The sequence below is a fragment of the Kogia breviceps genome, chromosome 16 (genome assembly GCF_026419965.1).
Source record: "Kogia breviceps isolate mKogBre1 chromosome 16, mKogBre1 haplotype 1, whole genome shotgun sequence".
Lineage (NCBI taxonomy): Eukaryota > Metazoa > Chordata > Mammalia > Artiodactyla > Physeteridae > Kogia > Kogia breviceps.
The window spans coordinates 14,315,379-14,332,324 of record NC_081325.1 but is presented as its reverse complement, the minus strand read 5'-3'; the positions used below and the strand labels follow the sequence as shown (position 1 = coordinate 14,332,324).

At 37.3% G+C, this 16,946-nt stretch overlaps 1 protein-coding gene across 4 annotated transcripts in view; it reads left to right on the top strand.

Moving 5' to 3' along the window:
* Positions 1–16,946, top strand: part of TRPC4 (transient receptor potential cation channel subfamily C member 4) — a 174,715-nt gene that overhangs the window by 134,136 nt on the left and 23,633 nt on the right. For all 4 annotated transcript variants that reach the window (XM_059042126.2, XM_067016902.1, XM_067016903.1 and 1 more), the window contains 2 exons: positions 4,577–4,716; positions 14,661–14,974. In XM_059042126.2, coding sequence (XP_058898109.1) covers positions 4,577–4,716; positions 14,661–14,974 — 454 coding nt within the window. The remainder of the gene's footprint in view (positions 1–4,576; positions 4,717–14,660; positions 14,975–16,946) is intronic.

The following is a 16,946-nucleotide window of genomic DNA, read 5'->3' as shown; positions in this document are numbered from 1 at the left end:
ATATCAAGTTCATTTATCCTTATTAAGTCTGTAAGATCTGTATTTATGTCCCTTCTTTCATTTCTGATATGGATCACTTATATCTTCTCTCTTTTTTTCTTGACCATTCTAGCTAGACTTTTATCAATTTTAGTGACCATTTCAGATAACTAGATTCTGTTTTCATTGACTTTTCTCAAGTTTTATATTTTAAAATTTATTGATTTCTGCTTTAAAATTTTCTTTTTTCTGTTTGTTTTGGGTTTAATTTGCTCTTCTTTTCAGTGTCACAGTTGAAGCTGAGATCACTGATTTGAGACCTTTATTGTTTTCTAATTAAACATTCTACCCTACGTACTGTGTTAACTGCATCACAGAATTTTTAGTTGTATTTTCATTTGTAATCAGTTCAAAATATTATCTAATTATTCTGTTAATTTCTCTTTGACCAAAAGTTATCAGGAGCATATTATTTAATTGCAAAATATTTGGGGATTTTGAGATACATTTTATAATTCATTTTTTGTTTATTATGTTGTCATGGTAAACATTTAAACATTTCAACATGTATAAATATGTTGAAGTTACATAGTCTATCTTAGTGAATGTTCCATGTGCACTTGAAAAAAATGTCTTCTGCTATTTACTTTTTCTTTTTTTAACATCTTTATTGGAGTATAATTGCTTTACAATGGTGTGTTAGTTTCTGCTTTATAACGAAGTGAATCAGTTATACATATACATATGTTCCCATATCTCTTCCCTCTTGCGTCTGCCTCCCTCCCACCCTCCCTCTCCCACCCCTCTAGGTGGTCACAAAGCACCAAGCTGATCTTCCTGTGCTATGCGGCTGCTTCCCAGTAGCTATCTATTTTACATTTGGTAGTGCATATATGTCCATGCCACTCTCTCACTTTGTCACAGCTTACCCTTCCCCCTTCCCATATCCTCAAGTCCATTCTCTAGTAGGTCTGTGTCTTTATTCCCATCTTACCCCTAGGTTCTACATGACCTTTCTTTTTTTCTTAGATTCCATATCTATGTGTTATCTTCTGCTATTTTCAGACTGTTGATAGTGTTGTTCAGAACTTCTATGTTCTTACTAAACTTCTGCCTACTGATTCATTTACTTATAGAGAGGAATAGTAAAGACTCTAACTATAATTGTACCTTTCCCTATTTATATTTAAATTCTATGGCATCTTGCATTATCAGGTTATTTTGTTAGCCGCATTCATATTTAGGACTGTTCTGTCTTCAGAGTGATTTGACCTTTTTATCCTTATGTTATATCCCTGTGCATACCCAGTAACACTTCTTCTGAAATATATCTAGTCTTACATTAATATAACCATCTACATTTTTTTCAATTAGTATTTCATGGTAACATTGTTATTCATTTATGTTTAATCTATCGATGAATTGTCATATAGTTGTTTTGCATCTTTATTCTATGTGAACATCTCTGTCTTTTAATTAGTGTGTTTAGACCTTACCTTTCATTCAACATAATTTTTGATATTGACAGATTTAAAATCTACCCTATTGTTTTTCCTATTTGCCCCATCTATTGCTGTATTTTTCCCTTTTTTTTCTGCCTGTTCTTGGATCATTTATTATAACTCCATGTTTATTTACATTTGTGGCTATTTATGCATTTAAAAATATTTTGAGAGAAAGCCCTAGGATTTACAACATAAAATTTAATTTATCACAGTCTAACTTCAAATAATATTTTGCTTTACATATAGTATAAGAACCTTATGATAGTAGGTTTCTAATTCCTCTTTCTCATCTTCTGTGCTAATGTTGTCATATGTTTTACCTTTACATATGTTATACATGTTATAAACCACAATACATTTTTGTTATATGCTATTTGTGCTTTATGCAGTCAATGATCTGTTAGAGCAATTCAAAATAAGAAAAAAGTATTTTATATATTTATTTTCTTTTTAACAGTTCCTGAATAGAGATTTTTATTTCTTTTTATAAACCTGAATTTCTGTTTAATATCATATACGTTCTGCCTAAAAAATATCCCTTTAGCATTTCTTGTAGCATGGGTCTCTGTCTGAATTTTTGATTGTCTGAAAAAAGTTTTTCATTACCCTTCATTTATTAGAGATATTTGTGCTGTGTATAGAATTCTGGATTTACTTTTTTTTCTTTTCAGCACTTTAATGATGTCAGTCTGTCCTGCAAGGTTTCAGATAATCAGTCTGATATCAGTCCTATATTTCTTCTTTTGTATGCAACGTGCCTTTTATTTCCACCCACCCCCTTCCTGTGATGCTTTTTTTGAACAGTTTGCGTATGATGTAACATGGTGTTCATGTGCTCATATGTGTGTATTTTGTGAGGGTATTTATTCTGCCTATGCAGAAGGCTAGACAGAAGTGTATAGCATTTATGCTTGAAAATGAACATACCTCTTCTGCTAGAACATTAGTGCAGGAATTTGACACAATATAATCAGGAACTGAGCTGGGTTTGGGTTTCATTGTTGCCACAAACAGTTTCAGCCTACCATACACTTCTGCTGAGAGTGGTGTTATGGGCTGCAAGTCTTTGTCCCCCCCAAAAGTCACACACTGAAATCCTAACTCACAATGTGATGGTTTTTGGAGGTGGAGCCTTTGGGAGGCAATTGGGTCATGAGTGTGGAGCCCTCACGAATGGGATTAGTGCTCTTATAAGAACAGACCAGAGAGCTAGCTTGCTTTCTTTTCGCCAAGTGAGGATCCAAAGAGAGGTCAGCAGTCTGCAACATGAAAGAGGGCCCTCACCAGAGTCTGAACCTGATACCCTGATCTTAGACTTGTAGCCTCCAGATCTATGAAAAGTAAATTTCTGTTGTTTATAAAACAACTCATCTATGATGCTTTGTTATAGCAGCCTGAACAGACTAAGACAAGTGGGGAAGAGGATTATTATCAGAATTCCTGCTCCCCCCACAGCTTTTGGCCTTCCTTGAGCACCTCTGCCTCTGAGAGACTTTCTATCCATATGTTTGCCACTCCTCCAGTGGTTGTCAGTGTCTGCTTCTTACTCGGTGTTTGTCAGCCTGGTGATATGAGGCAGGAAGTTTGTCTGTTGTCCAGGTCTAGGGTCAGACTTAGGTAAAACTACACCTGGGCATCAGGGGTAGAGCTTCTCAGTGATCCAAATCTTCCTTCTCAAGGCAGTAAAACTGTGCAGGTTTTGTGCAGAAGAGAGTTTTCTGACCTTCCTCCTGTGGTAGGAAGCCTCTAAGGATATTAGTATAAACTCTAGGCCCTGGACTGTTTTCTGCTTCTCCCATAGGGCTAACGTGTTCTGCTTCATGGGGGAGAGAAGCTTGGGTAGGGCTTTGTGCCTTCCCCCAGAACCAGCCTCTTGAGCAGTGGTGAGGTCTATGGAGATGAGCTTACTCGTGAGTGGACGCCCCCCTGTGTCTGTGTCCCAGGGGTTCTGTCTTCTCACACTAGCTCACACTCAGCCTTTAGAAGTTTGTTTAAGAAGGTTTTCTGAAATTGTCCTTCTCTCTTGTATGTTGCCAGTGTTTCTTACCCTGCACTCTGCCACAGGGGAGCTAATGCTCACCTCCTCGCTCTCTTTACAGGAACCTGTTTTTCTTTGAAATGTAGGCTCCTTGGTTTCTCACCTCTCTGATGGATTCATGAAAAGTCATAATTCTGTAGTTATATGACTTTTTCTTGCTTTTAGTGTAGGACAGATATGAAACTCTGGGCTACCCACATTCAATGTTTAAAACTATCATTACCTTAAAAGTCTTGTTGTTTTCTTGCTTTAATATAGCTTTAAAATCATATTTATCCTTTTATATTTCCTGATTCTAGATATTTTGATATCTTTCTTTCTCATTATTAGGCTGTAAAAATAGATTTATAAAAATTTAATAAGATTATGGAAATAGAATAATGATATACAGTGATATTTTGTAAGTGCTTTCTAATATTTGAAAATAAAATATTTTCTATTAAAAACATGACCATAATAAACGAAAGTGATTTTTATTTCCTCTGGATATAGCTTTAAAGCTACTGCTAGATATAAGGTCTTTTACTGAAGTATGAATGTTATAATCGTCTTCTGTCCAGAACTGAAATCAGATCTCTGAAGGGGTTAATTGCTTACAAAAACACCACAAAGTACCCATCTTAAAGGCATTAAGCCAGTTATGTTCACTAGATACACTGTTTTTTCATAAATCTTTGAGTCATTTTGATTTGGGATGAAAAATATCTTCAAGTATCTGTTTACAAATAAACGTTATGATATTTTCCAGAGAAAGATATATAGGTAGAGAGGAATTATAGTTTGATTCAAAATTGCACAACCTTATGAATTTATCAAATGGATAAAAGAGAGTGAAGCTGCCCCAAGAGAATTCTCTACAAATTAACTAAATGTCCTGCAAGTTTTAAAATCTGACTGGAACTCAATTATTACTACCTATAAAAATAGGTGTTGCATTTCGAGGAACTATGTAGTCTCTTGAAGCTCAAAGATTCTCTAATTCCTAATTATAGATCTCTGTTTCTAGTGATTTGATTGAAAAATCACACTTATGTGAATCTTTCTATAATTGCAGGTTTTATATGGGGAGAAATTAAACAAATGTGGGATGGTGGACTTCAAGATTACATCCACGATTGGTGGAATCTAATGGATTTTGTGATGAACTCCTTATATCTAGCAACAATCTCCTTGAAAATCGTTGCATTTGTAAAGGTAACTATTGTTTATGTTATTGGTAAAGCATAAGTTCTGATAAGTATCGATATACCTTTCCCTGCTATTACTTTTATTAATAATGTTACCTAGAGCATTATCTGTATGTGAAATTCATCATCTCATGACTTTATTGCGAGATAGGAATAAAAGACATAGATACTACACAGTTTATAGTCATAAAACAAATTTTGATAGATTTCTAAATAGAAGTTGTCACTCAATTTTCTTGCATCTAAATTGAATAATGCCTCAAAATGATTCACAATAGCTGCTCTCGTTTCTAATCCTTTCCATTTCTAATGAAATTCTACCTCAAACACTGTTCAAATTTTGGCAACCAAAATCTATTTTTATCAGTTACAACTAACCGATAAAATTACATAGACGGATCAAAATATTACTCTTTCAAAGCATTGAAATTATTATTTCAGTTTAAACTAATACAGTTTGATATAATTAGAGCAGAATATAATTTTTTTCTTCTCACCCCATTCAATATGACAGTGCTGAAATCTCACACACCCATACTCCCCCGCATTTCTTACAACTTCAATCTTATCCCAAACCACATGATTTACATAAAATGGTTTTGTTCTGCAATGACAATTGGGATTATTTTGTACTTTGGGGGATGTTTTTCAAACCAAAGTATTACATTATTGCCTCCTCTTCCTGCCTTTCTTTTTCCCTCTTTCCTTTTCTCTTCCTTTTAAAAAAAAGTTGTGTCAAAATGATGAGTGAATTAGTAAAAAATAAACAGTGTTTAATTGAAGTGTACATGAATAATTCATGCCATCTAATGAGCTGAGCTAGGAAATGCTAACATGTAAGTGAACTCTTATTCATTTAGTCTTGTCCTAAGTCGACTCCTGCAATTTTCAGCTATAACAGGGTCAAAATTGCCCAAAGTTGTTTCCTGAATTGTTCAATTAAAATGTTTCCAGCGCTCATATAAACATTAAGAAAAAGCATTTTCTACCACTTTCATGGAAAGCAAGCTGTGTTTTAAGAATGGAAACATGGTTTGATAATTTTTCCTATCTGCATTAAGGGGAATGGCCTTGAGACCTGAAGATGACAGAAGGTTTTGTGTTAACCAAGGAGGTTTTGCATCTGTGTAGGAGATGGACATCTGTTTTGAAATGTATATCCTTCCAATTCTTCTTTCTTCTGTAATGATCTTTAAGTATATCTATAAAGTTTGTTTGGACATCTCTCTACTAAAAAGTAATCCTTTTGTGATCCTGTGCACTTTTAAAATCCTGATATTACATGACTATAGCAGTTCTTCTCAAACTTTCAAGTGCTAAGAATCACTTGGAAAGCTTGCTAAAACAGATTCCTTTTCTCCATTCCCAGGAATCAGGAGTATTAAGGAGGGGACTAAATTTGCATTTCTTGCAAATTCCTCAGGTGATATTGATGTAACTGGTCTAAGGAAGACACTTTGAATAGCCCTGGACTGTAAAATTCTATTCAGCAGCTCAGAGAAGCATGGGATTCATGCCAAAAGGATCCTCTCTCATACAATATTTATACTAAGAAACATAATATTTTTACAGGTCTTATTTATATGGTGTTTACTCATAAAACATATATTTTATATATATATATATATATATATATATATATATATATATATATATATAAAACACCTCTGGTATAAACTGGGTACAGTTACATGAATTAATGGATACTTGTGGATTTTCGGCCTAATGGTTTTAGGTACTGGATTTGAATTTTCTTAAAATGTTGTAAATTTTTCACCTGTATTGTTCTTTATACTACACGAAGGGAAAATTTATGTTAAAAATTCAACTCATCCACCCCAAGTAATGAAGAAGAAAGGAAAGAGGGGGGAAAAAGGGAGATGGAAAAGTAGACAGAAATTACCTCTGATGACAATGATGTAAATACCATGGACTCTTCGGGAAATACATAGTTTATTTATGTGCTTTGGCCATAGGACTTCAGTTAGGATTGTAAATATAGATGATGAAATGTTCTTTCTGAATGATTAGTTTGTGTGACCAAAACTTGAGTTGCGTGGGTAGTGTTTGAATGGCTGTACTTTATACTTTATTTCTTTTTAATAAAGGTATTTATTTATGTATTTATTTATTATTTTTGGCTGTGTTGGGTCTTCCTTGAGGTGTGTGGGCTTTCTCTAGTTGTGGTGGCCTCTCTTGTTGCAGAGCACGGGCTCTAGGCACGTAGGCTTCAGTAGCTGTGGCTCGCAGGCTCTAGAGCACAGGCTCAGTAGTTGTGGCGCACGGGCTTAGTTGCTCTGGGGCATGTGGGATCTTCCCGGACCAGGGCTCGACCCCGTGTCCCCTGCATTGGCAGGCAGATTCTTAACCACTGCGCCACCAGGGAAGTCCTGAATGGCTGCACTTTAGACTTGGGTTTCCTGGGCTCAGTTTTCTTTTATCACTTACTAGTTATGTGAACTTGGGTCTGTTTCTTCAACTCTCTGTGCCTCACCTATAAAGTAAGGAGAATAACAATTTCTGCCTTATGTGGTTAGTATGAGAAGTAAATGAGTGCATACATTTAAAGTGCTGGTTACAGAGTAAGCATGAATGATTAGTTTTTCTCCTTTCTCTTCTACTGCTCTTTCCTCCTTCTTCATATATTATTGGTCCACTGGACTTGCCTTTTGTAATGTCTTTACTGTGTCTTTTCGTTTGCTTTTTTTTTTTAGTCGAAAAGGAGTCTGAGCTCTGAGCTCTGGATTAGGACTGCCTTACCTCTTGCAACCTGTCTGATTTGGGGCAAGTTATTTAATGTGGGCCTCAACTGTATCATCTGTTAAATGATGATACTAGTCAAAAGAGCACTTACTTTGGGAGTCTGTGATATAATGATTTGCCCATTCACCCTTCTTCATCTTCTTTTGTTCTATCATTCAATTTTTCTGCTAATTTTTAACAACTTACAACTTGCTATTTTAGGAAAAGGTGCTTTATCTGTGTACAAAAATAGACTGCTATAAACAAGGCAAACAGTCATTATGTGAAAAAAGGAATAAGAATTTATGGGGTCATACTAAGAAATCAGCTTTCCATCTGTTTGCTGAGAATGCAGAGATGCCTGAGATATAGCCCCTGCCTCCAAGCAGTTTGCACATGAAGACCTTACAGTGTGATAAAGTCTACAACAGGGGCCAGGCTGGCATCAAGGAAGGAACTAAATTTTGCTGGCAGCGTCCTGAAACTATTTAGAGGACAGAGTGAGTAGGCATCTATCGTGTCCATGAGCATGCATGAGCATTCTAGGGAGAAGAGACAAAACGTGCAAAAGTCTGAGAGGGTAAAGGAGGTCAGATCTCAGAGGGATGATCCAGGGAAATGGGGTCGAGAGGAGCATGGGAAGGACTTTCCAAATCATGCTATAGAATTTGGACCCTATCAATAAAGAGGAACCATTAATGAGGTTTAAAAAACAGAGGATGAGTCAAATGACGGTGAATGCCTCAAGTAGAGCAGTGGACGTAGGAGAAGCTTTAGATTTTAATTAGGAGGTAAGATCCACAAGGTAGTTGATTTGTTAGTATGAAAGATGAGGTGGATGGAATCATCTTGATGCTTCTCCCTGGCAAATAGCTCACTTCTCATGGATCAGGCAAGATGACCAAGGAGTTATAACTGGGATCTCGACTGAAATTGCCCAGGTTCTATCTTCTGCCTGCAGGTGCATTAATGGTAGCAAAAATCTAACCCTCGGTGATTTTGGCCAAGCCATGGATCCAGACCAAAAGAACTGTCAGCCCACAAAGAGGGAAACCCTTCCATAATTGGTCTTCAAGGGGAAAACCTCTTAGAATAGGTCCTGCAGAAGGACAATTCTTCCTTATTGGGTTCATCCTTTTGTAATTCATCCACCTGGAGGAGACTTTTTTTTTTTAACATACAAAAAGGTCGTTCTAGCCAAAACCCTGGTCTGGGCTATGATCCATACTTGCTTGATATGACTACTGCCTTGTACCACTTCCTACCAGTGTGATGTGGGGTAAGTTACTTAATCGATGCCTCTACTTTCTTACCTCTAAAATGACAGGAATAATCAAATCTCAGAGAATGTTTGTGAAGATTACATTAATAAACACATAGAATAGAGCTTAATAGAAGCACTCCGTTTTTAATTTTTATTAAAATGCAACAGCATTATATTGTACAAAGACAGCACAGAAGTTCATGAGATTTCAGTACTGTCCTCCTTCTGGGCAAGGCTTTGTGGCGCTGCCTTAAATGCCTCAATTCATTAGCATTTCACAGCTCAGAGACTGTAGCTTTTTTTTTTTTTTTTTAATTTGTTCTGAATTTTTTGAAGGAGAAGGTTTGTCAATCATTTCCTCTTCTCACCACGTATAAAATGTTAGTTAATTCAGAGTTTTTTGATGCCTGGGCACACTTAGAAAACGTTACTTTATCTTCATTAGGACTGGTTTTCTCCTAAATTTACCGAGTCCCTGTCCCTATGTACAACTTGTCTCATATTTATCTTCAGCCATTTGGCAGAAATGATTAAATTCCTATGCCTCGACCACTGTGTAAAATAAATAATATTTTCAAAAATCACAATGATCAGGAATAAGATCATTTATTTTAACAGCCTTGCTGGAGTTTTTCATAGTGCCATTCGTCTAAAGAGTGCTAAGTATTTATCTCACTGCTTCCTGTTCTTATATCCGTTAGAAAGACGGCAAATGTTTCCATTTCACAGATGCTATAACTGGAGTGAACTCTCCAAATTATGAACTTTTCTTTTTTTTTTTTTAACTTTTCTAAACATTCTTTAGTTTTATGACAGACAGCTGTAGATATTTAAATCCAAGTTATTTAATCTAGTATCATCCACCACAGGAGAAAATCATATGCCTTCCTATTGTCTTTCACTACTTAATTATCTAACCAACTTACAGAAAAGGAAAGGTTTCCACCTTATAAATCAGACATTAAAACCAGCATACACTTTCTATTTAATTTTGCATGACAAATGTTTTCACTTTGCGTTAAATTAATTATTACCCATGTTGATTGATTACTTGACTTTTATAAGTGTGCATTGGACTATAGAGAATATAAAGATGAACTTTTCCTATATTCAGGGAGCTTACGACCCAATATTATGCTGCAATCCATCTTCCTCTCTAACACTTCTGCTAAGGGGTTCATGACCTGGTTTCATCTTTCTTTTAGAGTTATCACTATTCCCAAACCCTCTGTATTCCAACTGTATTAAGATACGCACATTTCCGCAAATCAGCCATCTTTTCTAATAACCATGCTTTTGAATGTGGCTATGATTCTTCATCCTAGAATGCTTTTTGAGCTTCTATCATATATAAAACACTATACTGGATGTCCAGTACAAAAATGCATTAGACAAAGCTCCCTGCATGGAAATCTGACAAGTGATTCAATGGTAAATATTCTATTTCACAGGTCTGCACAGGACCAAGTCTCTTAAAAAGAATCTAAATGAAGGCTTAAGACAAAGTCAAACTATGGTAGGTTTATACTAGAAAGCAGATTTTTGAGAGAAAGAAGAGGGCAGGAACTGCTGGTCCTCGAAGGGCTATAGGTGTGTACTTAGCTCTTGATCTCTGTCTAACATGGGGCTACCAGCTTTGGTCAGCAGGATACTAGCGTCTACACATCTGTGGTCTGAGAGTACTTCTCAAGGGAAAGAGTGGCATTACTTATTTAATGTCTGTCTTCTTCACTATATCGTAAGCCAGCATGGCATGAATTTTGTCTTGTTTGATTACCACTGTGAACCCTGAAGTTAGCTCCTGACACAGAGTAGGCACTCAACACATATTTGATAACTGAATAATAGCCAAAGAATCAAAATAATTAGAATTTAAGTCCATTCTAAACAAAGGGTTCAGTATTCATAGAAAGGCATTTTGATGTGAATGTGAGGGTAATTTGGGGAATTGCCAGCACTAAAGGTTGGAGCCAGAGTAGTAAGTACCTAATTGGGTATAAGTGGCAGGTCAATCGCAGAAGAAAGTCAAGACTTAGATTCCCGAGGCTTCATGTGACAGGTTGGGAAATCAGAATTTCAACCCAAGGACATAGCAGTCATTGAAGAACATTAAGCAAGATGTGAGATCATCTGATTGACCCTTTTAAAAGATGATTCTAGAGCAAAGTAGGGACAAGGTTCAAGGCAGGGAGAAGAGTTGGGAGGCTATTATAATAATTTCTGTGGGATAGAGGAACTTTTTTAACAATGAGAATAGCAATGTAGCGGAGTGAGCAACACATCTAAGATTTCAGTTTTAGAGGCTGCAAGTTTGGAAGGGCAGACGGTCAGATCAACATCAAATGCTGCCTTGGGTGATTTGCCATTCACTGAGATGAGAAAGCATAAACCGCTAAGGAGCTGGAGGATGAAAACATGATGCGTTTCAATTCTGGCCTGTGAGTTTGAGACACCTGTGAGATTTCTAAGAGGAGAAGTCAAGAGGCAGGAGAAGATAAACTATGATTGCAAGGTGCGATTTCTGGGCTGGAGATGTGGAATCAGGAGTCACCAGCATATAAATGACAGTTGAAATCACAGGCAACATCCAGGGATAAAAGACAGAATGAGAAGAGAAGGGGTTTGAAAAGCAAAGTCAACATTTAAGGGGAAAGTGAGGAAGAAGAGCCTGCAAAGGATACTGACAAGAATCTTCACTATGGCTTGAGGCAAACGTGCAGAGATGAAACATGAATATAGATTTTGCGAAACAGTTTTAGAAAATAGAGCCAAAGAAAGCTTTACAATTAGGATTAATCTTTTCATTTCTAGCGATAGGTGTGGGAAATACATTTAATCACTGAAGAACTACCATTTTTCTCTACAAATTCACAGAACAGTATGGTTTGTAAGAATTTTTAGAATTGCTTTTGTAAAATAATGCCTATATTTAAAAACCTAAGCTACATATACATAGATGTGAATGGTAGAAGAAAAATTAAAAAGTAAAGTCAAAAGAATGTAATCAAGAGATAATTTCTAAAGGTTCATATCTCCACTTATTAACAGGAAACAAGGTTTCTGGGTCAGAGAACAGACAAATTATTTACTTACGTAAGAATCTTGGCATTGGTCTGCTGTGCTCCACGCCTGCACAGGGCGACCGATGAGAGCCAGATGTGCCCTCCACATCCAGGAGTTTGTACCACAGGAGAGAGGAGCTGGGAAATGATGTATCTCAGAGGTTCCCTGCTGCCCATCTTCCCCCTGGAGAAGAAAAGAGAAAGACCTTAACTTTCTAAAGAAAACAAATTCTCTCTGGAGAGGCACAGGTCCCTTAGAATTATTATTCTTAGCCTGTAAGCAGATGGCACAAGGGGAGATATTTCTAAATCTCTCAGGAGATCTCTATCTTTAATTTCCAAGACTCATTTGCCATTCAAACATCCTTTAACCCCAATACAATATATTTCTCAGCAAGCCCCGGCCATGCGTTAGATGTGAACATATTCACATAGCATTGTTTCCCAACAATTACTAGAAGTGCTGGACTCTGAAACGGTCTTGGGTAATTATACTGGGGCAGAAACTGGCATCTCTGATTTGTAAAATGGGAAATGTTCCTCTTATGATTTTGCAAGTCTCAGCTGAGAGCAGTCACTAAGAAGGGTTCTAAAGTTTAGTAAGTCAAAAGTAGAGCTGGGGTCAGTGACCACGTGACGATGGATTCTGCATCCAGCTGCCGCAAGCTGGCTGTGAGAAGTAGAACAAAAAACAACATCTCCGCCAGATTCAATAACATCGAGGAACCCTTAGGGCTTGAACAACGTAATCTCTATTCATTGCCGGCCCCAGCAGCCCCAGACAGACTGTAGCACTTTCTCTTCTCTATTCCCACAGGAGTTTGTGTTAATCTCCTAGAGCATTTTTTTTTTTTTTTTTTTTTTTTTTTTGCGGTACGCGGGCCTCTCACTGCTGTGGCCTCTCCCGTTGCGGAGCACAGGCTCCGGACGCGTAGGCTCAGCGGCCATGGCTCACGGGCCCAGCCACTCCGCGGCACGTGGGATCTTCCCGGACCGGGGCACGAACCCGTGTCCCCTGCATCGGCAGGCGGACTCCCAACCACTGCGCCACCAGGGAAGCCCTCTTAGAGCATTTTTATTATAATTAGCTGTCCCTGTCATCCTCGCTGGACTATGCATGAATACTTGAGGGATAAAATGTCTCTTGAGCACCTGTTACACGCAGGACATTGTGCTAAATGTGGTGAGAAATTCCAAGAAAACGATTACATCCTTAAGAATGCTTACTGTTTAGTGTTTTGTACATTTTGAGATATGGTCCTAAGCCATATTAAGTAAGAAAGAGAGAGAGAGACAGAGAGAGAGAGGAGAAATATGTAATTAGCCATCAACAGAAGGGTAAATACTCTACTAAAATATGTGTGTCTTTCAAGAGAAGTGAAAGAAGGAAGGTGAATGTTATCTTAGTCTTTGAAGGAAAAGGTGGCATAATATACCGGGGGAGGGGAATGGAGAGATTTAGGTGGTGTTTGATACCACAACCTGTCACTCCGATACTCATTATAATGAATAAAAATCTTAAATTAAACACTTTCTCTGTATCTTCAATAATTAGCTATTTTATGCTGAAGCTATGCATGGGAATGTTCAAGAACGGTTATGAGGATGCAAAAATAGAAAATAATTTCCTTCCAGTTCAAACTTGATTGTTTTAAATTGTCACTCAAGCAGGAGTCTGAGTGTTGAACAAAATCAAGAGCTTGTGATGTATTTTCTCCGCAAGGAGATTTTAAAAATACCATCTATTAGCTTCAAGAGAATTAATTAACATTTGTAAAGGTCTTTGGTATACAATGCAATATAAAAAGAATGGAAATATTCTGAGGGACTCATACAGAAGTAAATTTCTTTTCCTTACATGATCATTAGGAAAAAGGTGCAATTGTCTAGACGTATTTTTAGTGATGTATATGAAGAAGGGAATTTAACTTCTTCAGTTCTTATACAGGTGTGATAATAGATGTTTACAGTGTAATATTTCAAAGAGTGTATTTGACCTTTTTTCTTGTAGGGGTACAGATTTACCTCAAGACTATAAGGGATAAATTTAACTGTGCTCTTTATATAGCCCAGTATCAAGATAGTTCAAAGCTGACATTTTAATTAAATCATACCTTTAAAATAATTGCTGGTCAAAGTTTAACGTAGCAAATATTTTTCTCAAATCACATATTTTATCTAATTAGGAAATGTTCAGACAAATATCACACTTTCTACACATGAAATATTAAAAATTAGCAATTCATTGACTGCTAGGATGATTTCCAGTATAGGCTTTATGTACATTTAGGATATAAGAGATACAAAATATTAATCGTCATACCCACGTTAGTCCTTACTACATCCAAGACAACAGACCACTACTCCCATTCATTTGTATGTAATTTGTATCCAGCATGCCTTCCTCTAGAATAGGCAAGTGTGTTGAACATAGTAAGCAAAGCCATTGATTTTGTTCAAAACGTAGCAGTTTTCCTTTAAAATGTAGTTTTCTTTGTTATAATTATGATATCGCCATTTTTCCCAATATAAAACAGATTATCTTTTCCTATGTAACATTTTCCTTTTCTTTTTTAAAAGTCCCATTGGAAAGACCAAGGACAGATGTAATTCACAGATTAGCAAATACTACAAATGACAACGAGAGACCCGGGAGGCCACTTTGATTGAAGCTCAACAATTATAAATTCCTTTAGGAAATTCTTATTTTTCTGTAGATTAGAATTGCTGCCACCATCCTGGAAAACATCAGCTTCCTGCCAGTAGGCTGACATGGTGCTGAAGCTGTCTGAAAAATCATCCTGTCCTGAGATTGACATATTTATACGTATGTGTTTTTTTCATATTTTATTTTCCCTTTGTCTCTCTCTCTCTTTTCTCCAGTACAGTGCTCTTAATCCACGAGAATCTTGGGACATGTGGCATCCTACGCTCGTGGCTGAAGCTTTATTTGCTGTTGCGAATATATTCAGTTCCCTGCGACTTATCTCACTGTTCACTGCAAATTCTCACCTGGGGCCTCTGCAAATATCTCTGGGAAGAATGCTCCTGGACATTTTGAAGTTTCTATTCATCTACTGCCTTGTGTTGCTAGCATTTGCCAATGGCCTAAATCAATTGTACTTCTATTACGAAGAAACAAAAGGGTTAAGCTGCAAAGGCATACGATGTGAAAAGCAGAATAATGCATTTTCAACGTAAGTCTCGCAGACTTTTTTTTTTCTATTGGGAACGTTGGGCAGAATATAGAGTGTATTACATTTTGAATTTGAACCATGACAAGTGGTTGCAAAGAAAAATTGTGCTTAGTGTGGAAAACAGAAATATCCAGTACATTTATTTTAAGTTTTAGTAAAATGGTCTTTTCTTTTAAATGACCTCCTATAAAAGACAGTTATGTATACTGTTTTAAAATGTGGAATAGAAAGAAACTTGTGCCTAGTGATAGCTTACAAGCAGAGTAAGAGATAGAATATATGGAAAACCAATCATAGAAGAAAATCCAAATGCTTTTCCATCTTTGCTTAGGTGTTTTCCAGATACTAAAGTTCCTTCACGTGTCTCTTGTATTCTCGGGTTCCCTACCCAAAAATCTAAGCATGGAGAAATAGTCCAAAATAGAGACCTCAGGCTAACCTAAGCCATGATTATGATGCACATATAACCCTCTGTGCCCTTACAGCTGAGGGGCATCAGGTCTTGATCGGTGTCAAGCTCTGGTAATTCTCACAGTTAGGCTTGCTGACAGCCCAGGTTCATGGCCACGCTGTTTCATGCTCACACAGTTCTGATAGAAAACCCCTCTACTTGCCTGTGTCCATTTCCTCCCCACTATGATAAACAGTGAATTGGCAGATGAATTAAGAAGTGAGGTGATTTTCCTCTCCACAGTAACCACATGTGAACACATGGTGATTTTGTAGAAGACTTTGAAAGTCAGCTGGCCATTCATCGGCCCTTCTAGAACTTTATGAAATCTGAAAGAGTACAGTGGTTCCTCCAGTGGGAGGAAATCGATAACGTCCTGTAAACTAAATCACTTTTGGTTAAAATTAATCTTTTCGGCTCAATTCTGTATCTGTTTTACCTTTGATCCCAGTATTTAAAACCCCATTTAAATTCATTAACATATGATTATTTGCACGTAAGCTTTCATCGCAGCCTTAGCTGCCTCAAATCCATTCAGAAATTGATTTGATACAAACCGTGAATCATAAAGAAAACAAAAAGTCATCCCAGCTTCTCCTTGTCACTTTATCCCTTGCTCCAACCTCTTTATTCTCCTGGACTTAAGCGGTTCTCCAGCCCGACCAGTTTATCCAGCCTTGTCATCTCCCTCATGCCCTTTTCTCACCTAGTTCAGGAGGGATTCCGTGAAATCCCTTGCAGCAATGGCCTGGTGAGGAATAGCCTTGGATTGTGTCTCAGTTTTGATATCAGAACTTGTCTTTCCCCACTCGCTTGTGATCCTTGACTTGGCAATTTGCTCCTGGCAACAGGGACTAGGGATTCACAGTAGTAGATCTCACCAACCCCCCGCTTCTTAGACTCAAATTCTGCCTCTAACAAAGTTCCTGGATACTGCCTGTCTGCTGACTGGCCTCCTGGATTTCTGATGGACAGCCAGTTTTGCATGCTCCATCTTTCACAACTCCCTCGTTACTCTGTACTATGTGCCCTGGTGCAGCTACTCGCCAAGACCGCCCTGCTGACATTTGTGGTCACATCCTTCTGATCGGGCTTTGTCTTCCAGAGAACTTCCACACAGCCCCTAGAACTGAGTTCCCTCCTCGGGTCTTCTTTAATTCAGGGAACAGCTCAGGTTCCAAGGCCCAGCCCCTTCTCAGACATATGATTCATCTGTAGTTAACAAGGTTCTATCTAACCCTGCCCTAATTTATGATCCGTGAGATTCTCAGGAATCCCCTTTTGCCCTGTTACTGGTTTTGTGGTAAATGCTGACATATTGTGAGCTGATTTTAATATCTGTCTCAGAAGAATATGGCTAGAGAATCTGATGCAAAATATTTAATATAAATTTTATTCTAAAAGCCAACACGTTGAATTGCTTGGATCATGTATTCTTTTAGTGTATCCTTACCAATGGTTTTCTCTATTACCATGAAAAGCAACAGATAACTGCGTATCACTCCAATATTATAAGTCCAA